This window comes from Liolophura sinensis, chromosome 10 (assembly GCF_032854445.1).
Source record: "Liolophura sinensis isolate JHLJ2023 chromosome 10, CUHK_Ljap_v2, whole genome shotgun sequence".
Taxonomy (NCBI): Eukaryota; Metazoa; Mollusca; class Polyplacophora; order Chitonida; family Chitonidae; genus Liolophura; species Liolophura sinensis.
This window is the reverse complement of record NC_088304.1, coordinates 6562663-6589048: the sequence shown is the minus strand read 5'-3', so window position 1 is coordinate 6589048 and position 26386 is coordinate 6562663. Positions and strand designations below refer to the sequence as shown.

The 26386-nt window shown below is 39.9% G+C and overlaps 1 protein-coding gene across 1 annotated transcript; it reads left to right on the top strand.

Annotated features, from left to right (window-relative positions):
* Window positions 1–1572: 1572 nt before the first annotated feature.
* LOC135476473 (receptor-type guanylate cyclase gcy-28-like) lies at window positions 1573–23447 on the top strand. Its single transcript, XM_064756502.1, is given in 16 exon segments — window positions 1573–1603; window positions 2112–2305; window positions 4505–4609; window positions 5129–5266; window positions 7263–7331; window positions 12838–12942; window positions 13517–13588; window positions 14437–14599; window positions 15385–15534; window positions 16073–16250; window positions 18222–18362; window positions 19175–19367; window positions 20388–20577; window positions 21665–21748; window positions 23010–23101; window positions 23373–23447. Coding segments are annotated over 16 exon segments (1980 nt in total).
* The last annotated feature ends 2939 nt before the right edge of the window (window positions 23448–26386 follow it).

Sequence of the window (26386 nt, the reverse complement as noted above, 5' to 3'; positions counted from 1 at the left end):
GTGACTCGCAAAACTTGCTTGCCTTCATTTCTCCTTGTGGAACTTGTTAAAGATACCATTAACATCCCCGCACGCATGCAGTTACAATGTAGTTTGTAAGTCGCATGGTGACTAATTTTATGCAGTAATGCGCTGTGAAATTAAAAGACAAAATGCAGGGCATAAAAACAACACGTATAGTAGGCTACATTATATATATGGATATGATGTAAATTGTATTAATGAGATTGTCCAACTGTTGTAAGTGAGTGAGTGCCTCGGGTTTAACGTCGTACTTAACAATTTTTCAGTCATATGACGACGAAGGAGTCCTTAGAGTGCAGGTAATGTGCTTCCTTGTTGCAGGACAGATTTCCACCGCTCTTTTTATCTAGTGCTGCTTCACTCAGACGATTTACCCGGAGGCAAGTAAGCAGACCAGCCCGAGCAATTCTACTGCTACGGGTACCAGTCGTCGTTACACTATCCCCTTAATACTGAACGCCAAGCGAGGAAGTTACAATTTCCTCTTTTTTAAGGTCTTAGGTATGACCAGACCCAGGATTGACGCGTGATGCTGGATTTCAGTTAGAGCTATGAATGTATTTTTAAAAATGAACCTTCAAACAAGCTATTCCAAGCAAAAAATATGATTGTGACATCACTGATACACTCTTTGTCCCAACAGACCACCATGGAATCCTATGTTTTAAATGCATTCTAGTCGGTTAGAAAATTAGAAAAAAACTATTCTCGAGGAAAGTGCTTAATAGCCTTTCATCTGATAATTACGTGTTTTCTTTGCCTTTAACATGCTCCTTAACAGCATAATCGATGTAGTGATGAAGTTTTCGTCACTAACTGGTGCAGAACAACACTGATTCATTCAGTCAGTCATAATCACAATCATAAAGTCGTAATCATTTAGCTCTAGTCGTCTAATGGGGTGCATACATCGACTCGAGGTGAACTTGATTTGACCATCGTTTAGTGATTATAGAATATGTGTACGTTACCAGCAGGCTTACAAGACGCCATTGCTAAGTTAGGAACGATCTGTATACTACTTTAGCTCAAATTACTTCATGTTGGAAAGGTTGCCTGCTAATTTCCCTCGCGGACAACCACTGGTTGGTTAGTCCAGTACCGTAATCAATCAACCCGGCGTAAAAACACCGTAAAAATTCGAACGAACTGGATTGTTCTTTCATTTGTCTGCGATGATACAAAACTGGAAAGTGTCCTCATGGTATCTCTTGTTACAAACATGATGGAGACAGGATATCTGATTTCCCACTGGAACATACCTGTCCTGAGTCAGGGAGCGGTAGACTCAGCGCTACAAGACAAAACCGTGTACAGAACCTTGATTCGTCTCCAGGCTCCGTACAACAAAGTTGGGGACGTAGTGGGCGAGCTGACCAGGTATTATAACTGGAACCGCCTGCTCATCATCTCTAACGGACTACGGTCTCGGCAGTTATTCGGCTAGGGCCATCTTCTCCAAACTGTCAAGTCTACAAGTCACGATCCCAGCCTGGGATCACTTTTAAAGATTCATTTTCTTCCAGCAGAGCAGACAAAGTGGACGAGATGATGAAAACCATCCAGTCAAAAGGCAGAAGTAACTTCGGTTTTGTGTTTTTTGTTATGTTGTTGTTGTGTAACAGTCACAGTTAAATAAGTTACACAGAAGGAGTAAATGAAACATGAAAACTAGTACCCTTGGTGCTTTAATTTTGTGTTTACAAAGAACTGTTATATGGAACTGTAATGATGTTAATGTGGAGGAGTGCAAACATTTATAATGTCATAATAACTATATGTTATAATGTGTAATATAACATTATTTTACGTCAGATTAAAATGTTTAGGCTTTATATGTTAAACATGTTGTAATTTAAAATTATGTGACAACATTGAAACAGTGAATATGCTTGTACAGCATTTAACATGTATCATTTTAGCACATAGAAAATGCTGACATTCCAACTTGCATGATTTAGGAGCTTTTTGAAAATCGGATGCTTAATCGCTAGATTTATCTTAAATTAACGAGTGTTGTCCAGTAAGTGTGTGAAAATCACTGAAGCCCTGACAGCTCTATTACATAAAAATTCTTCTTGTTTCAGTTGTTGTATTTTGTGGGACATTTTCCGATAAAGAGGACTTCCTGGTAAGCGTCCACCAAGCGAATCTGACCACTCCAGAATACGTGTATATATTCCCACCATACCGCTCCCTGAATGCGCCAGAAACACCATGGGTAGATAACACTAACCCAAAAAAACACATTCTCCTAGAGGCTAGCCGAGCTGTTCTACAGGTATGTATACTATCCAAAAAAAGAAACGCATAACCCGGTTTTTTGCGGAGGTGATGCAGTCTTTTCAATTATGCATAACTAAATAAGAATTGCTATTCTGCAAATATTTTTTTACACAGATTAAGGAAGGGTCCATATCTAGACAACAAGGCCATCAACTTGAGGTAAGACACTCACAATGACTCTCCCACTTGAGTGGAATGTCAGTATCTGTTGTGACCACCACGGGCACGAATAACAGTTCTGACACGCCTTGTCATGGACTGGATGAGACGCTGGATAGAGGCCTGGAGAATGTTCTGCCACTTCTCCTGCAAACATGCAACTTGCTCTTGAAGCGTTTGGGGTTGAGGTTGACGTTGGCGTAGACGTCGATCAAGTTCATCCCACAGATGCTCAATTGGGTTAAGATCCGGGGAACGGGAGGGCCAGGATAGCACATTTACATTGTTTTCGGCGAGGAAGTCCCTTGTGACACGTGCCGTGTGCGGTCTGGCGTTGTCCTGCTGGAACAACTCCCGCTGAACGTCAATGACAGGTAAGAGGTGTGGCTGCAGGATGGTGTCTCGGTAGCGTACGGCCGTAAGATTTCCCTGAACATGGACAAGATTTGTACGACCAGTATACGATATTGCTGCCCACATCATCACACTCCCTCCACCAAATCTGTCCACTTGGCGTACGCAGTTAGGGGCATAACGTTCGTGAGCACGTCTGTAAACCCGGTTTCTACCATCACGTCTCTGCAATAGGAATCTGGACTCATCACTGAACCAAATGCGTCGCCAGTTGCGTAGATTCCATGCAGTCACGTTGTTACACCATCGGAGGCGATTGGCGCGATGGTGAGGACGCAGCACGATCCCAACATAGGGCCTCCTGGCTCTCAGTCCATGTTCCCTCAGCCTGTTCCGCACTGTCTGACCTGATATCCTCCTCAGTCCCGGTATGCTGGCTGCTGTGCTTTCAGCTGTAGCACAACGGTCACGCAAATGGAGGACCCTTATGTAGCGATCTTGGGCTGCTGTAGTGACACGTGGTCGACCTGAACGCCGACGGTCATTTGTTGTCCCAGTATTGTTGTAGCGGGCAGCAAGCCGTGAAATCGTGCTCTGGCTGACGTGTAGACGCCTAGAAATGGACGATTGGGACTCTCCAGCTTGAAGTCTTCGAATGGCAATATTTCTTGTGACAGTGTCAAGACGTGGCATGTTGAATCAGCTTGAAAACACCACTTGAAAGACGCCGATTTCCGGCCCGAAGTTGCGGTTTTATAGTCACACACTGCATGCTTTCCATGCGTAAGTTCGGCGTGTAAGACTGCACGTGATGCAGTGTGGTGCTGTATTTTTTACTTCTTCCAAAAACGGCCTCCAAACTCAGCATTTTCAACCAAGAAACGTTTTGAGGAATAAAATGTGTGCTAACTGTGACTATTAACAATATTAAAACACATTTTGCTCATGAAATGAAGACAAAATGTATTTATTTCATTTTAAAATAAAACAAAACACCTATGCGCTTCTTTTTTTGGATAGTATATTTATTTTTTAATGCATTATATTTGTTAACAGGCTTTACTTGGAATATTGACAGCATTCAGACTTATGCTTTGAATAAAAAAATCAAACTTCGTCACTAAATAACCATAAAGAGCTTTCTTTTCGCTCCTAGATTTAAAGTTTATCATCAAACTTCGCATTTTGAAAAATAATGATAATCTGTTATAGGCCTAATGTTTCTTATGCATGTGTGTCTCTGCCTTGAGATAATTCGCTGAAAGTATAACAAAAGCATGTTATATGCATACAAATGCAATGGATAGTTGACATCTACAGTGGATCCCAGAGGAAAACAGGCTTCTACTTTTCCATTTGCCACTTAATTCATCACGATGACCCGGGAGCCGTGAGTTCAAGTCCAGCTCATGCTGGATTCCTCTCCGACTGTAGGTGGGGAGGCCTACCACCAATCGGCGGATGGTCGTCGGTTTCCCCTGGGTACTGCCCCGGGTTTTGTCAGATATCTGAACGCGGTGGCCTCAGGCGGCATGCTTTCTGCATTCTAATCAGCCATAGAATTCATATTATACCTGGATTGAAAGGATGTTGGATTGGAAATGTACATTATATCCAAACTAGTGAGCTTTGTGATTTGCCTCTTATACGGCTAACGATTGTGTTTGCCTTCTCGATACAGATTTCGTTGTTTTTTCTTGATGAAGAAGAAGTAAGAGATTTTACAGAAGCACATGATATTAAAATGGCTGAGTACTGGAACTACAATATGACTGGGAACAAGAAGGTAATATAACTAAGACAGTATAGAGGGTAAAACCAGAGCAGTGACGTCAATGTGATCGCTCACAAACGGCCACAGGTAACCTGTGAAATTCGGCCTATTGTCAATTTACCTGTTTAATTTTTTATAATAACCGTTGATATGAATGCTTAAATATTAGCAAATGATATGCCCCAAAGCAGCATGACTTTAGCAGAATTAGGGTAAAAGGGCAGTGATGTTCACTGTTATTCATTAGACGTTACCGGTCAGCATTTTAGAATTACACAAAATGCTGTGCCGTCTTTATATGTAACATACAAATAAGTCAGGTCTTCGATCATTAACCTGTTTCGTGCTCAGATACATTTCGTCAACGAATAAAATTATTCCCATTTTGCATTTCCAAATTGTTCATCTGTGACTTATGACCTCAAGCCATAAAACATTTCCATAGCCGCCAAAGTCAGTTATTCTTCAGAGCGGCACAACGCTCCAGTAACCAAACAATATGTAATACACTTATACACATGCATAATTCAGGTGACGTCGAATTACGCCACGTTTCTGCACGACTCGACGTACCTGTACGCGCTGACGCTGAACAAGACACTAGAGGCGGGAAAGGACCCTAGGAACGGGACGTTGTTTATGGAGACGGCTAAAAAATTGTCTTCAAAGGTATATGAATAATTCAAACATGTAACACGTTCATATTTCTCTTAGCCTTATAATTCTCTGATCTGTTGGACGTCTGTTTACTTTCTTGTTCCTTGGTGGCGATAAGAGACACTAAATAACCACTTTTACGTTTATTTGATATAGATTATCGCCATGCTAATGGGATGACAATTTTCCTTTCATTTAAACCTGTAAAAATTTAAGCATTATAACCAATCGTTTGATAGTCATATCCTAGGTCAGGATCACTTATTTTGGCAGTGTATTTAATAAAAACACTAGCAAATTTATGAGTCTACAGGTGTTTCTGGGTTAGTTGCCTTTGACGAGAATGGTGACCGGCAGCCCAGCTGTTCTCTGTACTACGTAAAGCCTGACGGTAATAAGACGGTCCTGTGGGCAGAGGCCGTACTAAGTAATCCACCTGGACAGGTAACGTTTATACTGAATAGATAGGTTATGGGTCTAGGAAAGTAGCGCCAATCTTGTACAACTCTATTTTAAGAGCTGAAAACAAGAACAATGACAATCATTGAAAACTCATCCTGTTTGGTGTTAGCGATCAACACACGATTCCCTCACGATAAGCCGTAGACGGGAACTCTGGATTGTAGTCTTGACAATCGCATCAAAAAGCAAGATACCGGTACTGGTTTACGATTACTTGTTGTCAACAAAGAAGACAGTGATGGTTGCTGTGAAGAACATCTATGCACAATTACATACAACTTCCAGAGCAGATCAACATTACCCATGTTTCATGATACATATGCGTCCAAACATCATAGTGGAGTTCTAGTGCTTGTCTAACAGAATGTCTTAAAGAATGATTGTGTGACTATGGCTTAATGCCACCGTGGTAACATTTCAGCCATATCGTGGCGACAGTCCTAAAAGAAAGACAACACTAGATTACATGTATGTATACATCGATAAAGTGTCCCGCATAAAGTTTAGAAAGCATAACTTTTTTATTTTTGTGATATGCGCAAAGGAGATATTGCAGATCAAAGTAAGCAAAATCTCGCACGCGACGCCATGTCATCAGTTTTATCCAATCAGAGTCGAATGACTTCTTTGACCCGAAGACGTGTTTGTCCGCTTACGTCATCCTGTTTTGCTATTTAAACCATATGTGCATGGGGTACGAGTGAAGCGACAGTTTCCTCCCACCATAGTACTGGCCACCTTCGTATAAGTCCAGGTGAAATATTCTTGAGTACGGCGTAAAATACCAGTCAAACAAATAAATAAAAAGTTATGCGCAGCACGCCAGGAAAAAATGTCCTGTGACCGTTTAGGGCCTGTTGTCGCCCTCCATATTGTTTGTCATCTTTCCTTTTAAATACAATAAGGACGAACAGATTATAGAGAATAAAACCAGAAGACAGTGTGATATCTGACAAATGGTCACACGTAATCGGTGAATATACGGCTTCTTGTCAATTCTGTTTTTATTGTCTTCGTGATTTATTAGCTTGTGGAGCTTCACAGAACGTGAGGTGTATTAAAATGGAAGAAAATGCATCAGGGTGCAAGGCTGAATACAGGTTGAGGCTGCTTTATGAGTCACGGGAATAAATAGTTAGCATTTTTGGAACGGTATGTTAAACAAGGATAGAGATAAGACCACTTGCTTGGACCGTGGATTACAAAGGAAAAATTCACCACGCAACTTAATTAGTCATGCTGAACAACTATACAACTCAATATATGTACAATGACTGGGACTGCTACGTTGATTAAAATAAATAAAATAATACAATTATTGATACCGTAATTTTGTTCTTAAACAAAGCAACAAAAATAATACAAAGTATGTTAAACAACTGTGCAACGTGGATCACAGGTTGATTCTGTTATGTCAGTCCAAGGAGCAGGAGAATACGTAGGTTGGGACAGTTCTGTGTTTTAAAGGAGCTTTTCAATCACAAAGATAACTTAGTATCATCAAACTTCTATACACTGTATGTTTTGTAAATGTTTTCTATTTCAGCGGATGAAAATCAAAGAGAACATTGTCTGGCGGACAGCGGATGGCTCGGTGCCACGTGACACCCCCAAAGTGTGGCTTTACTGGAGAATTCTGCATTGAACCGAAAGGTAGATGTGAGCCTAGACAAATCGTTTACCCCCTGACTTTCGGCTGAATACATAACGCGTAATAAAATTCACGTTCACTGATCCTCTGTAGGATTTTAACGAATCTAAGTGTAAAGTCCGACATTTGCATACGACTCACAAACCATAATGCGGCGTTCCAAATTTATAATGACCAGACCCGCTTACAAAACAACCTAAAGCACCAGGCCCCGGAATCATGAAACGATCTTAGAAATTATGTTAAAATTTGAGATCTAAAATTATTATTTCTGATATAACAAAATCAAAACTTGACAACGTAAATTATTGTACACCAAGTTTCATCTAAAATAACAATAGGGAACATACCAAATGTAATGATTCAAAGTTGGACTTACATGTATGTCAACGAACATGTGTGGGAAAATGGTAAACAAAGGTTGTAGCATGTAAGACAGAAGCAGTCATGAGTTTTCAGGGCTTAATGCAGGGAAGACAGACAAAATTGTAGAAGTAACATCGATTTCAAATTTTAAACTCATCATCCGTGAATTAGCCACAAATACAGGTAACTCACTTAAGCCAGTAAGATTCAAGTCGATGTCTCTCAGCAGAACGTCCAAACTGTAAGTAAATAAGTATTTGTAAGGGTATTAGGTACTTTGTACATGCTGTGGTTTAATAATACTGTTATGAAACTTCAGCGGACAGTCAACGGGTCCAGCATATGGCGCGTCCACATCTCTCATTGTAGCATTTGTTGGATCCTGTGTGTTGTGTGACGAATTCAATCAACATCACAAATTATTTATAGTTTATAAACCATTGTGTCAATGTTATTCCATCAAACGCCTTGGACAAAGAGTATTATTCTCATGTAAGTAGATATGGGCAGAGTGTACAGAATCCGTGGCCTTCTGCTTTATGATTGTGTCTAAATTCCGCTTAGCTGGGGGATAACGGTTGCATATGCATAGTGTAGAATTAGAACTCCACGTTGGATACATGAACAGCTGCAATCAAAGCACAACTGAGGTACATATCGACCACTTATATTCTATCATGATACACGGTTTGAACACTGATTTCACTCAGTCGCATAAAACATACCTTGCGTCTTTCTAACATCAATGAAAACTGCTTCTCTTTGCATGATGCCGCCTTGATTTCGTACTTTATATACTTTCTTAGTTGTTTGGTCGTTTGTGTTATACGTCGTTTTGGGAATTGGCCGGGCGATTATTGAACTGAAACGTCCTTATTGGTTGACGGCTGGCAAACGAATGTCTGTTTCGACGCATAGACTTTGAGTCGCACAAATAAGCATTACAGTGGCATTATAAATTTGCAGACTGAAAATGTCCTTGGTTTCCCTTTGAAGCTGACAGTGTGACTCTGATCCTGACGGTGGTGTTCGTAGTATTACTGGCCATTCTGGGGATTATCTGTATTGTCTTGTACACAAGGTAAATCTTAAAGGATTAGTGTATATATTGTTAAAGTGAGTTTAAAAGTGAGTTTAAAAAGTTTCTTAAAAGGGCACATTAATTCGATTAATTTGGCACTTCAAATCATTGGATCATGAGGCTGGTTTTGTGCATTTTATCCGTTGAATTACGTCATACAAGTCCAACCTTTGTGAGCTTCCAGAGTTTTACCATTTAGTTCAGTTTTAAAAAAGCGACAAGAGTGACAACAAGCCCACCGAACTTCTCTACGAAATTGTTTTTTGTTCTGCATGCGGTTGTCAAAACAGGTCGTCAGAAGATCCCGGGTTTTTTTCCAAGTTTCCAGACGATTTGACCCTCAGAAAGTCGTGGATTTACAGTTGATGTAGGCCTATAACATGGAAGATTTTTGTACCCAAAACAGCCTTATCTGCTCTTGCCATTTTACAGTTGAAACCTGTGAGAGGAATATAGCTGAATTCGAAAGGTTTAGCCACTATGGAAGGCAGTCGACTAAAACTTGAAGCTTAACTGAACTGAAAACCGATAGATAGCGAATCTCTATACACTAATACCGGCGTCCAGATCGTATATATACTCATGTTGTACACGACCCTATACCCCTATATTGCCAGTGCAGTTGCATTCAACATCTGAGTCAGAGACTGAAATCTGGCCAGTGATGTCAGAGTCATAAATCGGAACTTAACGTCACCCACTAATCCTTTAAACGTTAAACAAATGGATGTGACCGGTTATGGGTTTTAGTCATATCATGCATAGAATTAAAAGTTAGTAAGGCATCGTGAAAACGTAAAAAATCTGTACCAACTATATTATAGATAATATAACAATATTATAAATAATATTGTTGATATAACACTCTCTGGAAATATAGCAGTATTTGTTTATGTTGATACACGTGAAAAGAACTTCCAATCCACGCCCCCCCCCCCCTCAGTATTTCTTTACGAAATGTATGTTTATCCATACATATTCAGGTCATGAATTATTGTGTTCTATTCGGTCACGTTTCAGGAAAAGAAGCATGAACAAGAAAATGAGACAGCTTTTATGGCGGGTGAACTTTTCTGAGATCTCTTTTGTGAACATGACTACTTTACAGAGAAGTCTGGTGAAGACTGGCGGTGACCGCTTGATGCTCCCAGCTTTCCACCTGGCGGACTGAGCTACTTAACATTGTTATAATATCTTTGCAAGTGTGGAGCCACTTTAACAAAACTTTGGAAATCATGTTTCGCTTAACTCTTTTCATATAAGGCGATCGTGTAGGTAATAGTACCATAAGAAGGTCGTCTAGGTTATAGTACCATAAGACGATTGTCTAAGAAAGAGCCATAAGGCGATCTTGTAGGTTATATTACCATAAGACGATTGTCTAAGGAAGTGCCATCAGGCAATCGGGTAACTTATAGTACTTTAAGACGACATGTTTCGCGAGAAAAGTAAAAAAAATATGGAATTACCAAGGTTTGATAAAGTAGGCTGTGATATCCTAGTTGTTACTTTAAAACGATACATACTTGCTGGCAGACTTGAGTAATGTGCCCTGGAGTGGACTGCAAATTGACTCATGACCCTCTCTTCAGATAGTTGTGAGTTCAAATCCAACTCGTGCTGGCTTCCTCTTCAGTCATACGAGGGAAGGTCTGCCAATAACCGGCTCTATCCAGCTTCCTCTCACCATAATACTGGCTGCTGTCGCAAAAATAAAATATTAATGAGTATGACATAAAGTACCAACCAAATAAAATGATAAATAAACAGGTTTCTTCTAAATAAAGTCCGCTAAGTCTGGATCAGTAAGTTCCCAAGTTCGATTCCAGATACCGCTGCTTCGGCTACGTGAAAAGATTTGTTAAATACTTGGTCAGGTGAGGTAATAACCCTCGGGCTTTGTCTCGTGTCCACCCATAAACCTGATCCCTGTCATATAAATGGAATATGTAGGGAGTAGGGTCCGGGCATAAAACACAAATAAATGTAATGAATATGTTTAAGAGACAAATTTTGTTTATCTATCTGTCAAAGCTTTCGTCGTACACTCCACTATAGGGAATTTTGTTGCACGAAGAATATCCATTGTAATATCCATTCGCTTAAATTTTTCATTTTTAAGGCCAGTCTGAGATTTGGAATGACTGGATCTTCAAGCCGTCTGCCTCTTACATCAACGCTGGATAACGCTGAAAGCGGCCAAATCTTCACCAAGGTGGCGCTCTACAGAGATCGGCTGTCTTCAGTAAAATTCATACACGCCATGTATCTTCAAACTAGCGAGCAGGAAGAATTGAGCATTGTGAGTTACACTCATAGTCTCATAGTCTGTTCTACTCCAAAATCTGTTTTCTGTTCTTCAATTTTACGAAGTTTCTGAATTACAGACAAACAATTGCAGTATCTGTTAATCTGCCAACTCCAGTGGATTTAGACTTTATTTGCAAGTCCGTGTTTCAACCCCTTACAGCTTAATTTCCATGATGATAATACGCCTAACCTATGTGTTCAAACAGACATTCGTATACCAGCTGTCAACCAATAAGGATGTTTCAGTTCAATAATCGCAAGGCCAATTCCCAAAACGACGTATGACACAAACCACCTTGAACTAAAAAAGTATATAACGTATGAAAATATCACGGAATCATGCAAAGAGAAGCAGTCAACAGTTTTCAAGGTATGATGCAAGGTATGTTCTAGGAAATCGAGTGAAATCAGTATTCAAATCGTGAACTATGCTAGAATATCAGTTGTCGATAACAAAGTATGTATCTCAGTTATGTTTCGATTCAATTGCAGTTGTTCATGTATGCAACGTGTCGATCTAGTTCAGTACAATGAAAATAGGGGGCCTCCGTGGCTCAGTCGGTTAGCGCGTTAGCGCAGCGTAATGACCCAGGAGCCTCTCACCAATGCGGTCGCTGTGAGTTCAAGTCCAGCTCATGCTGGATTCCTCTCCGGCCGTAAGTGGGAAGGTCTGCCAGCAACCTGCTGATGGTCGTGGGTTTCCCCCGGGCTGTACCCGGTTTCCACCCACCATAATGCTGGCCGCCGTCGTATAAGTGAAATATTCTTGAGTACGGCGTAAAACACCAATGAAATAAATAAATAAATAAACAATGAAAATACATCCCCTAGTCGATTGACGATAACGAATATGAAATACAGGATTGGAGTCATTTAAGTTCACTTGAATGCAATTATAACACTACTTCTGATCTTCCCACTGAGCTTGACAGTTTCTCCTTCCGTCGTATGAACGTTAGAAACCCTACAAAGCACTATGACGATGTCATGGGCTCTCTCAGAACTCTAGTCACAAATTTAGTGTCACTGGGCTATTGGAAACTTGGCTGACACTACAAACTGTGGAAATTCTGCATGCGACATTTCAGGCTGTATCTGTGTAGGAAAAATTTAAGTCATGCATATCAGTCATAACAACAAATCAGTAAGACCCCAGTAAGTTTTTCACAATTTTCACAATTTGTCTTTAATTACAAATTCAACTCGGTGACTCATATTGAACATGTCTATAAAAACTTTCTCAAAACATCGGTGTCTTAAAATACTTGCAGACGATAGTGAATAAGAAAACCATGCTCATTGTGTGTTTGTCTTTAGTTCTGTGATATTTGTCTAATGTAAATACACTGTGGAGAAGCACCTACTGACCTCACCTCAAGACTTATCTTATTGCAAACTATTATCTGTTGGTATCATCTCTTTTTTTTGAAAGGTTGGCACACACTCAACCTCGCTGCAAAATTCTTCCCATGGTAAAGTTCGATCAATATTTCTGTATTTTAGTTGCTCACTGGTTCGTAGATCACGCCCAGGTCTTGCATTTTAACTTCAGGAAGTTTTTCACAGAACATTCCGATGTACATGACTATCCAAGTCGAACCCAAGGTCTCAATCTCCATAGGCCTTTTCAGTTATCAAATCTTCATCTAAAATCGATTACCGTAAACTGACTTTTACTTTTTACTTTTGAACAAAAACCACTTTCATTGACAGATGTGTCAGCCGAAGCACGATAATGTGAACCCTTTTATTGGGGCCTGTGTGGACCCCAAGAATCCCTGTACGCTGACCATGTACTGTGAAAAAGGCAGTCTACAGGTAAGTCTTTTATACCCAAGCTATCGTGAGCATAAAGATGTCACTGCTGTGTCTATATGAAGAGTTGTAAAATATAACTAACTTTTATACCCCTCCTTGTTTCATAGCAGGATACTCAAATTGTGAATAAGACACATATCGAGCTTTCAGTGTTTCAATACGAAGTGTTCTACACTATGTATTGGATATGACGCGCTGGATATTACAAAGATATGACTTTCCACAATCATTGGATATTACTGACTAATGAGAAGGTCTGCAGCAGCCTGCGGATAGTCGTGGGTTTCCCCTAAGCTCTGCACGATTTCCTCCCACCATAATGATGGCCGCCGTTGTATAAGTAAGATATTCTTGAGTACCGCGTAAAACACCAATCAAATAAATAAATAAATATCATTGACTAAGAGATTGCAATGCTATTTTTATTTTTTGAAACTGGTCATTTGGAGGCTTAATTGGGCGAACTGTGTTATTCCGGATACTGCGTGGACATGGAAATAGTGCATGTGCATGTCTCGTGTGTTGTCTCCATGACGGCTTGTGTATATTGAAAACCAAATCTGTCATGTTGCAGGACATTCTGGAAAACGACAGCATCCAGCTGGACAGTATATTTAAGGAATCGCTCATCTTTCACTTAATCAATGTAAGTAGCCTGCGATTTCTGTTGATCAAATTCCCAACAAATCCTATGGATGATTACGGATTGTTCTTCGACATTCGACAATTTGGGACTTGTTTGCCATGTTGGGTATTGTGGAAGTCATTGTTACATCGGCAGTGTGGGGCTTGTTTGCCATGTTGGGTATTGTGGAAGTCATTGTTACATGGGCAGTTTGGGACTTGTTTGCCACGTTGGGTATTGTGGAAGTCATCGTTACATGGGCAGTTTGGGACTTGTTTGCCACGTTGGGTATTGTGGAAGTCATTGTTACATGGGCAGTTTGGGACTTGTTTGCCACGTTGGGTATTGTGGAAGTCATTGTTACATGAGCAGTTTGGGGCTTGTTTGCCACGTTGGGTGTTGTGGAAGTCATTGTTACATGGGCAGTTTGGGACTTGTTTGCCACGTTGGATATTGTGGAAGTCATTGTTACATGGGCAGTTTGGGGCTTGTTTGCCACGTTGGGTATTGTGGAAGTCATTGTTACATGGGCAGTTTGGGGCTTGTTTGCCACGTTGGGTATTGTGGAAGTCATTGTTACATGGGCAGTTTGGGACTTGTTTGCCACGTTGGGTATTGTGGAAGTCATTGTTACATGGACAGTTTGGGACTTGTTTGCCACGTTGGGTATTGTGGAAGTCATTGTTACATGGGCAGTTTGGGGCTTGTTTGCGACGTTGGGTATTGTGGAAGTCATTGTTACATCGACAGTTTATCTGAATCATCGTTGCAAACATGCTAATGACTAGTTTTATCCAGTCGTATTCTTTTCACTCTGGAGATCCCATGGGGCTTGTCTATTCCTAAACCAAGTTTCTTTTTTCGTGTAGGGCATGCTTTACTTACACAACTCCGTCCTCTGTTCCCATGGCAACCTGAAAAGTTCCAACTGTGTGATAGATAGCCGCTGGGTTCTGAAGGTCACTGACTTCTACCCAACAGGAGTGGTGCCAAAGCGCAACGATAACGCGGGAGAGTACGAGATTTACAGAGGTGGGAGGATATTGGCACATTTAGTTTCCTCGGTACACGATATCAATCTAACAAGCTACATATACGTTCATCCAAGTTATTAAAACTAAAATATCGATGAATAATAACCTATTAAAGTAAATCGGAACAGTCTATAATGCCAACCCCATTATAGAAATATGACCCTCACCAAATGTCATCAATAGCGTTTGGCTGTGGCTTATGTTTTAAAGGCAAAAAAAAAAAACCAGCACAAAACACAAAGAATTTATCGCATGGATTATCTTTAAATACTGTCCATGAAAATAGTTTGATTTTTTTATTTAAAATTTTTCTAACCGACTAAAATGCATTTAAAACATTGGATTCTACGGTGGTCTTTTGGGACCCAGAGGATATCAGTGATGCCACAGCAATATATTTGACTTGAAATAGTTCGTGTCAAGGTCCATTTGTTGAGTGCATTCATAGCTCTAAATGAAGATGCATTTTGAATGATGAAATATAGCAATCTATGTGCATCAAGTGGCAAAAGGCTGAATTGACATCACCGGTTGTAATACGACCAGAAAGGTCACAGTAGAATGCAAAGATTTCAATGCATTTTACTAGGTCGGAAAATATTCTGAAAAAATAAATCAAACTATATCCATGGACAATATTCAACGGTCGTTCATCTGACGTACTTCATGCTAGTGTGTTCTTTTCCTTTAAAACATATTCCATATGTATATAGTCTGTCTAATTTCCGATTCTGTTTACAAACAAACCAGTCAGATATTCAATGAAACGCCCATCTGTTTTAGGCAAACTGTGGACAGCACCAGAAATACTCAGGGCGCAAGCGCACGTTTGCCGAGGCTCACCACCAGGGGACGTCTTCTCGTTCTCCATCATCCTCCAGGAGATCCTCTACAGAGCTTTACCCTATTTTATGGAGGATCATTCTCCTCGAGGTGAGTATGGGCGAATATCAAGCCTTTCATTTCTCAGACAAGCGAATTTTTTTAATTTAAATTCATGCACTGTTGTATAACCCAAGAAGGACAAAAAATCATCTTGGCTTTGTATCTCACAAGCCATGTTTTTGGGTATGGCATCATTTCAGCTGCAGCTTCAAGCCATGCGCGAGAATGTCTTTATTTTATGATTTCAATCAAAGTTATTACTGTTAAAACTAATGTGACAAGGTTACTCCATTAAACACCTTCACTCCAAGTTTTATAAGTTTTATAATGAGTATCGTTCTCTTGTAAGTAAATGTCGGCAGAGCGTGCAGAATCTCTGGCATAATCTACCGGTCAAAGATAGTGAATTGTTGTTTGACTGGTATTTTGTTATCAATCTACTGTCACTTGAATGCTTAAACATTGCAATACATACGGGTAGTATTCTGGGGAAATTTGCCAACATGGGTTTCAACCGTGATCTGTTAATTTGGTTTTTGCTTAACGTAACCATGTTATTCATGTATAAACACTTACGTTTTGTCAGAAATCGTTGAACTTGTGAAATCAGTGAGAACAACGCCATTCCGCCCAGAATGCCCACAAAGGCCAGAAATCAAATCCGAGTTTATCCGCCTGATGCAACAGTGCTGGGACGAAGCCCCCTCCTCGAGACCCACATTTCCCGAGATCAAAAAATCTGTGGAGAAAATCAGCGAGAGAGGGTATGATCACAGATATGTCTTCTCACAATATACATGAAAATTTTAGAGATCTAAATTTAGTAATTTATTGAACGCATGCCGAAGAACTTTTTCCAGTTATATCAGTTAAATCCTCCTCACATTTTGACAAACACCTAAGTAACTCCGTGATTATATAATGCCGCAATCTGTGTGGACACCAGAGTGCTAACAGTTAAATCCTGCTCACTTTTTATCAAACACCTGAGTAACTCCGTGACTATATAATGCCGCAATCTGTGTGGACACCAGAGTGCTAATAGTTAAATCCTCCTCACATTTTGTCAAGCACCTAAGTAACTCTTCCTGACTATATAATGCCACAGTCTGTGTGGACACCAGAGTGCTAACAGTTAAATCCTCCTCACTTTTTGTCAAGCACCTAAGTAACTCTTCCTGACTATATAATGCCACAGTCTGTGTGGACACCAGAGTGCTAACAGTTAAATCCTCCTCACTTTTTGTCAAGCACCTGAGTAACTCCGTGACTATATAATACCGCAGTCTGTGTGGACACCAGAGTGCTAACAGCTAAATCCTGCTCACTTTTTGTCAAGCACCTAAGTAACTCCGTGACTATATAATGCCGCAGTCTATGTGGACACCAGAGTGCTAACAGTTAAATCCTCCTCACTTTTTGTCAAGCACCTGAGTAACTCCGTGACTATATAATACCGCAGTCTGTGTGGACACCAGAGTGCTAACAGCTAAATCCTGCTCACTTTTTGCCAGGAACCTGAGTAACTCCGTGACTATATAATGCCACAGTCTATGTGGACACCAGAGTGCTAACAGTTAAATCCTCCTCACTTTTTGTCAAGCAACTGAGTAACTCCGTGACTATATAATACCGCAGTCTGTGTGGACACCAGAGTGCTAACAGCTAAATCCTGCTCACTTTTTGCCAGGAACCTGAGTAACTCCGTGACTATATAATGCCGCAGTCTATGTGGACACCAGAGTGCTAAGAGTTAAATCCTCCTCACATTTTGTCAAGCACCTAAGTAACTCTCCCTGACTATATAATGCCACAGTCTATGTGGACACCAGAGTGCTAACAGTTAAATCCTCCTCACATTTTGTCAAGCACCTAAGTAACTCTCTCTGACTATATAATGCCGCAGTCTGTGTGGACACCAGAGTGCTAACAGCTAAATCCTGCTCACTTTTTGTCAAGCACCTAAGTAACTCCGTGACTATATAATGCCGCAGTCTATGTGGACACCAGAGTGCTAACAGTTAAATCCTGCTCACTTTTTGCCAAGCAGCTGAGTAACTCCGTGACTATATAATACCGCAGTCTATGTGGACACCAAAGTGCTAAAAGTTAAATATTCCTTACGATTTGTCAGACACCTGAATAACTTCCTGACAGTAAAATCACCCTCACCTTTTGCCGAGCACCTGACTGGAAGGGTTTTATTCTGACCGATCATTAAATACCTAAAAAGTAGCAACTTATGTACCCCTAACAGCAGAAAGACTTAAACAGAATTAGGTGAAAAAACCATGGTTTTAATTACAAATATTCTTATCCATAGCTCTTCTTTTTAGCTGGATCTTTCCGATTTTGTTCTTCTTATTTGATCGTGGCTTAAATGTTTCTAGATTGTTGGAAACTCCCCCTTCTTACCTGGTAAAATCACTTGTATATCTTAAATCATCAATTGCATCAGTTTTATACCTATACAAAACTTCGCGTGGTTTCAACAAAGCTGTTATTCCGATGGTTTAAAATCAAATATGATTACTTTTATTTTAAATATGAAAGCAATACCGTCTGCACAAATGTTTTGGAGGTTTTGTCTTGAAGATTATCCACAAGTGCCTAGGAAATGTAGTGATGTAAATCAGACATGAATTCATACACATCTTTGTAGTACAATTAGCATAGATATAGAGTGGGCATTGATTGTCTTTCTCGTTGAATAACGTTACGCTTTTTATCAACAGAAGAATCAGTATTATGGACCGCATCGTACAAAAACTGGAATCGTACTCCAGCAATCTGGAGGACATTGTACGTGACAGAACCATGGCGCTAAGGGAAGAAAAAGTGAAAACGGATTCGCTGTTAGGCCAGATGCTCCCCACGTAAGTTATGTATTTGTACGGTGTCAGTGACAAGAGTAAAGTGAGGAAGTATTATTACTGGTGCAGTTTTACCCTGACTTTTGTATTTATGTGTAATTAGGTGGGTAAGCAAAGAAGATAACAATGCGGATGATGTTGTAAGACGTTCTAACGTTCCTCTCCTTTTATACATGCTTATGAGCGGAGAGCTGTAGGGAGACAGCTGCGGGATACACGAGCGCATTGATTTTCCTTACTGTTTATATAGTAAATTTGTCAACTTCAACCTCAAAACTGTATACCCTATTAACTTTCGCGTTGTACTATGCCATACCACCATATGCAGCTTGCACATTTCTCTACAACATATCAACCTAGCATGACCACCATTTTTTTAGTCGTGGTTGCTGGAACTCGAGTGGAGGATATTAGCAGTATATGGGAGCTTGGTCAGTAAATATACCATGAAAGGCGGTGCAAGACATAACTTTGTTGAAAACAGGCTTTCAGCTAAGACTTATGCCGGCTTCCGGTCCGGTCGTACGTGGAAAAGTCTCCAGCAACCTGCAGATGGTCATGGGACTCCCCGGAACATGTCCGGTTTTCCACCGTAACGCTGGCCGATGTATAGTATAAATGAAATATTGTTGAGTACGGCGTAAAACATCGAAAAATAAAAAAAATAAAGGAAGAAATCTTTCATCAAGATCAAGAACACCTCATACCAACAAAGTCACATCACTACTCTCTATATGCTGATTCTTTTGTCGTCAAGAATCCAAATTATTATCGCAAATCAGAAATTCAGATTTTGGTCTTACCTTTTCATACAGAGTAGTAGCGGACAAATTAAAACAGGGCGAGTATGTGTACCCGGAATTGTATGAGGAAGCCACGGTTTACTTCTCGGGCATCGTAGGCTTCATGGAACTGGCGGCGGAGAGCTCGCCCATGGAAGTGGTGGTCCTCTTGAATGACCTCTAGGAAATGCTCGATAACCTCTCAGCGACCTTTGACGTCTACAAGGTCAGATTTCTTTGTTATCGTGATAATGTAAAGAGAGGGTTTCAATCTCTGTGTTGTAAGTCATGTATTGTATTATGTTATATTCATGATAGATAGAGAAGTTGGTACTGTCTGGTTAGGAAATCATAACACTGCACAAAATAGCGTAAACAGTTTGATTTAAGGTTTCTCACACACGACAGAGATCTGACGGGGTCTACTTGACCAGAGGGCCGATGACTTAGCAGTGTCCAAATTGATCTGCTTTCGCACGGTTGTGCTCTGATAAAAACTTCAAATTAATAATTTCTTGAAAAATCTAATCTGTAAATAACCTTTGCCCAAAAGTAAATGACAGCAATCTGGAGAGTAAAACCAGAGCAGAGACGACAGTGTGATGCCATACAACATGGTCACGCGTATTTGGTGAAAACACACTTCTTAACAATTTACCTCAGTTAGGGTTTTATTCTAAATGCACTGAACAAAGGCATTTCTGTTATTTTAGTGTAAGACTTAATACCTTAAACTTCAAGCCACATTTTCAAGTTTCTGCTTGGCCTAAAAATTGTTTTCCAGTATATTTATTTATTTATTTATTTGATTGGTGTTTTACGCCGTACTCAAGAATATTTCACTTATACGACGGCGGCCAGCATTATGGTGGGAGGAAACCGGGCAGAGCCCGGGGGAAACCCACGACCATCCGCAGGTTGCTGGCAGACCTTCCCACTTACGGCCGGAGAGGAAGCCAGCATGAGCTGGACTTGAACTCACAGCGACCGCATTGGTGAGAGGCTTCTGGATCATTACGCTGCGCTAGCGCGCTAACCGACTGAGCCACGGAGCCCCCCCCCCCACCCCCAGTATATTAAATATGAACTAAAACTGCTGCTGTTGTATTTTAACTCCGGAGAACTGCATCGGCTGCTGAGTTTGGCTAAATTTTTAAATATAAAATATGACTTAATACCAGTATTACCTAATACACTTTTGAACAACTGGGCCGTGGAGGTTATTTCATTGACCGACCATTACCAGGTGGAGACGATCGGAGACTCGTACATGGTCGTCAGCGGGATCCCGGTGAAAAACGGATCTCGACATGTGACGGAAATTGCCGACATGTCTCTTCGGGTGCTGGAATCGGCTCAGACGTTCGTTATCCGCCATCGCCGGGGAGAAATCATACAGCTCCGTGTTGGCTTCCACAACGGTGCTTGCTGTGCAGGTATATACGGAATCTGTCTTCCGTTTAATATAATTAGTATTCTTCTGCAAAACTAACCTGCTTGGACTAATTCAAAATACATTTCAAAGAGCTGAGACACATTCACGAAAATTGGAGTCGTGGAACTATAGTAGATTTGAAGATCCAAGAGCGGAACAGTCTCCCAGAATTATCATTTTCACTGCTGCGCACAGACACCCAGTGGATGTTGGGTACGCAAATTGGGCAATAAGCAAGGAGCGGGCTGGATGGGGGGTTCTTTTCAAAAACGCCTTCCTACAACATTAATCCCGGGTGCTTTGGTTTCTTTCATTCATGAAACAGAAGTGTCATCGAACAACCGAAAAATTCTTGCGCGCGTTTTCTTGTTATAAAGTCATTAAGTGGAATCGGTCATATTTGCATTCTGATAAAACATCTAAATGCTTTATGCGTTTATGCCTAATGGTCTTTATGGTTAATGTACCTTATGCTTTCTGGGCTTTATGGTTAATGTACATCATGCTTACTGGGCTTTATGGTTAATGTGCATTATGCTTACTGAGCTTTATGGATAATGTACCTTATGCTTACTGGGCTTTATGGTTAATGTACCTTATGCTTACTGGGCTTTATGGTTAATGTACATTATGCTTACTGAGCTTTATGGTTAATGTACATTATGCTTACTGAGCTTTATGGTTAATGTACTTTCTGCTTACTGGGCTTTATGGTTAATTTACATTATGCTTACTGGGCTTTATGGTTAATGTACCTTATGCTTACTGGGCTTTATGGTTAATGTACATTATGCTTACTGAGCTTTATGGTTAATGTATATTATGCCTAATGGTCTTTATGGTTAATGTTCCCTTATGCTTACTGGGCTTTATGGTTAATGTACATTATGCTTACTGAGCTTTATGGTTAATGTACATTATGCTTACTGAGCTTTATGGATAATGTACCTTATGCTCACTGAGCTTTATGGCTAATGTACTGTACGCTTACTTGGGTTTATGGCTAGTGTACCTTATGCTTACTGAACGTATGCCTTTATGGTTAATGCTGGGCGTTACACCTGATACCAGGGCGTTTGTTGTTACAGGTGTGGTAGGACTGGTCATGCCACGATACTGTCTGTTCGGGGACACTGTCAACACAGCCTCCAGGATGGAGTCTAACGGGCTCGGTGAGTGGGAAATTAGTGCACCGCCAGAGCTGGATTCGAACTCGCGACCTTTGAAAGATTACTAGTCTTAATTGGGGGAAATCTAGACTGCTCATCCGTTGAGGGCTCACTTGTCAGTTTTTTCTTTGATGTGAGGACATAAGCACCTTTTCCCATGTCGTATCTAAATGATCTCCCAATATGAACGTCCCTTTTCGCCTAGGGAATTTTTAAGTTGTTGTGGTTGTCGATTAGACTCGCAGGATCAGGGTCGTCTTACGTGAAGTTCGCCTTACATTAATAAAGCATGCCCACTGACATATCTGAGCACATGTGAGAAAGTTCATCAAATTATTGCCAAAGGATATTCCAGGCACTGTTCCAGCCATGACAATGACCAGCATCGCATACCAATGATATATCGAATTCTACGGCGTTAGTCATACTCTGTGTTGTCCGATATTGCTCATGACGGTACCACTTGTCACATAAAACCTGGATTTAAATAAAGAATGCCATGTGTTTTTACCGCTGTCATATTTCTAGATTTTTTAATAACTGATTTCTGTTTTACAAGGCCCTTTCTGACTTAAGTCAAAATTTAAAAACTCTATAACAAATTTTGGTACTGGAAGTTGAAATTTGGACACATTTGGCTGAAGATAACATTGATGAGGGGTACAAAATTTAAATTTCTAAAACCCAAAAATATGCTTAGAGATCATATTTCAAATTTTGACTTAAGTCAGATATGGCTGTGTGGAATCGGCCCCAATCCTAAGTATTTGTTGGGTGCAAAATTATTTCATATGTGACGACTCTATAAAAACGATCAAATGTTTTTAAAGAGGCTCTTTCAAAATGTATGAACAAAATGATTTACTCGTAAAATGGAAGAAAAATCGCAAAAGCGGATTTGATATCGATGTAACAAGTGAGCACTGTGAATCCCTGGATCAGGCTACTTTGTCGATTATATTTTATTGTCGTTTCACGGATAGTGTTATCGATGTATGGATTTTCAAGGTTGGAGTTTTATAACAAAAATTCTCGTGTTGAAACTTTTGCGTCCATTTGAAATCCGATGTGATCAGCTGAATGTCTCAAGACAATAGTGGGAAATCCCCACAGAACGGTGCTACCTGTACCATCACTTCGCCCTCTTCCTTCCTGGGAAGATCTGTTTTCATTTTATGTAACTAATGCATATCCTTATCATTTCATACAACAAACAAATGCTCTAAAATATTTAATACTTTTTTTCTCGACGTTTGTGTTGCAGCTTTAAAGATCCACATTAGTGAGCAAACCTACAATGCTCTGTCAAAGTTCAAAGGTTACCAAATGACAAAGCGAGGTCAAATGGCGATCAAGGTAAGTTGATAATCGCGGCTATGATGAATCACGTGACCATCGTCATGGTGTGCTCATGGCTTTGGGGCACATAATTTTGGGGAAAGTTGAGAACGGCAAGCGGCAGAGTACACCATTTTGTAAGACTTTTGATAATGTAAAACATGCATATTTTGCCTGCACCGACTTTTATCAGTATGGTCGTTGTCATTTCTCTAAACATATTTGATCAAAAACCGATGAAAGCAAAACCGGCATTCAGGTAATAGTTTATTTGTTGTATTTCTAATAGGGAAAAGGAATGCTCACAACCTATTGGCTGAATGGAAAGTCGATCAGGACAACGAAGGAGATTATTGTCCAATGAAAAACAATCGTTACATAATTATGGCGGTATATGAAAAATAATACACTCTACTGGATGGACTAGATGAGATACGAAATGAACTGAAATGAAAGATTTGAAGGTCCTTTAATGTGTTGTGTTGATAAGAACAATTGGCGAAAGGATTAAGGACACGAAGTCTTTATCATCAACCTCACGGTGTAAGCGGAACATTAATCGACAGTAAAGCAAACAGCAGAAAGCAGGTTGTTGGAGAATTGACCTTTAACACATTGGAATGGAGTTTATTTTTGTGAATGGTTTAGTTTTGTGTGATGTTTGCTGGCAAATTTGACTCCATTTCTCCATGTGTGGGACACCAGAAAGCCTACAGTCACGGACTGACAGAATTTACACAAGTTCTTCGTGATTTATTATCAATCAGTGTTAAAGGCTGTTTTCCAGATTTATGAACTTACCTGTCTTTCACCCCAGCCAATCAGAAACGATTCTGTGTCACTTTTAAGCGTTCAGCAATCTTTCTGACGATAATCTGGAATAGAAATCAGAATCGTAATCCTATGCTTTCTACAGTTCTTGTCCCCTACTTTAGTGCAATAACACGTCATTGTGGAAGAAGAAGAAGCAAAATGTGTTCTGAAACAGTTTTTGCAAGAGGCAAAATGTCTTGAGTGTCAAGTGATCTTGTATGACATGTACATCTACGTGCGAGTTCCCGACACTTCACTCAGTGATGTATTCCGATCTTACATTTAGTATTCTGTTATCTGAGTTGTTTTTTTGAAGAAAGATATGATCACTGTTAATTAGGTCCGATGTTCTTGGAGTTCATTTTTGTCCAATGAAGCATTAGCAGGGTTAGTCATGGACAAAGGCAGTGAGCAAACGTAGATCTTAGTCAAAGACGTCGATATAGTGAATCAATTAGCAGACCAGGTCTTATATGGTGCTATATATAAATATCGAACAACCGAAAATTTCTTGCTCGTATATTCTATAAATATATGGTGCTTAACACGAGGGTCTTGGTGTAAAACACAATGGACGTGCCATCGTGTTCCAGAGACACTATCGATCGATGAAGATCAAACAATATCGTTATCATGAGTGAACGGTAAATTGGCATTCACTTGTCTCTGAGGACCTACCATGTTGTTCGTAGCATCGGAAACGTAAGGATTTACCATATGGAAGATTTGCATCTGACGGAATGGTCTGACAGAGATTTGACACATGGTTTTGACATATAAGAATACAAAATTCCTTGAAAATGAGTTGATGAAGTAGTATCCTTCTCCTGACCACAAAATGTGAGCCCAGCGGGATATTTACAGTCCCATGTGTCGCCATCAAGTTCAAAATACGAAATTAAGTACTCAAGGAAACTTTTTAGACTGATCATCATCTGTACAAGGTAAAGTTCTGCGGGTTTCAAGGTCTATAAAACTGAACTATGAAGTATATGAAAACGACACTCGGCTGATCCCAAAAGTGCGAACTCCCTAGGAGATAATTTGCATGATCCAGCTCATTTACGGCGAGGAATAGGTACATATGTTAAGACGTTAAGCCATGTTAATGTATATATGTATAGGAAACAAAATACTGGTTTCACATTATCAAAAATTATTAACAGCCATCACTTAATTACAACTGGCTCAGAAATCAGTCATTTTGCGAAAATATTTGGACTGTATAATTATCGATATTGACATGCAGCGTTATTCTATCAGATCACAGATTTGTTGCTTTTAGTAGACATGAGGAAAGGTATACGTGAAAGCCTTACCATATATATATTCAGCGGTATATATAGCATAGGGTACCGTTACTTTGTGTTCGGCCTTTAGCCATATCCTGAAAAAGCAATTTGTTACTTCGTGTTTGGCATTTAGAGGTAGTCTGTAATAGCAAACTGTTATTTTGCGTTCGGCTTTAAACTATATTTTGTAAAAGCAAACTGTTCTTTTGTGTTCGGCTTTTGACCATATTTTGTAATAGCAAACTATTACTTTGTGTCCGGCTTTTAGCTATATTTTGTAATAGCAAACTGTTAGTTTCTTTTATGCTTTTAGTCATATTTTGTAATAGCCTACCGTTACTTTATGTTCAGATTTTAACCATATTTTGTAATAGCAAACTGTTGATCTGTGCCAGCGCAGTGCAATGACCCAGGAGCCTCTAACAGTCCAGTCGCTGTGAGTTCATGCCCAGCTCATGTTGGCTTCCTCTCCGGCCGTACGTCAGCAACGTGCGGATGGCCGTGGGTTTTTCCGCTCACCATAATGCTGGCCGCCGTTGTATAAGTAAAATATTCTTGAGTGCGGCGTAAAACACCAATCAAATAAATAAATGAATAATAAGAAATGCTATTGTTTTGTACTTGGGTTGAAACACACGATCAGGATAACTGACCAGTCGACAGCTACGTGTGTAAAGGAGCCGTGTGCACAGCTCACAACTAATACGACCGACAACGTGCACAAGTAGGCACCCTACCAAATCTAAGCATCCTTCTTTCCACGAAAAGGTCCCCAAATACAGTACAGAGTAAATAACTTTGCTGGCCAAGGTAATTTATTCAGTGTCACATTCCACAATATATTCAAGTTAGCAAGTAGACTGGCTGTTAAAACCAAAACACTCGAAGTGGAATAAAATAAAACACGGAGAAAATGTCACCAGATAGATAGTTGAAAACCATATCCCAAACTAAGGTTGTTTTTGGTTGCATTTTCCGTTGACAATACCTTACGTTGTCTTTGTTGTATTCCTTTAGCAATTGGTTGTTAAAAATGTCAGTATGTCAGTTTACTGTAACACTGAAAAGTTGGTTGTCTAGTGAAATTCTCAACATTCTAAATTACTTGTACTTACGTATTCTATACTACAGGATTATATATATATATATATATATATATATATATATATATATATATATATATATATATATATATATA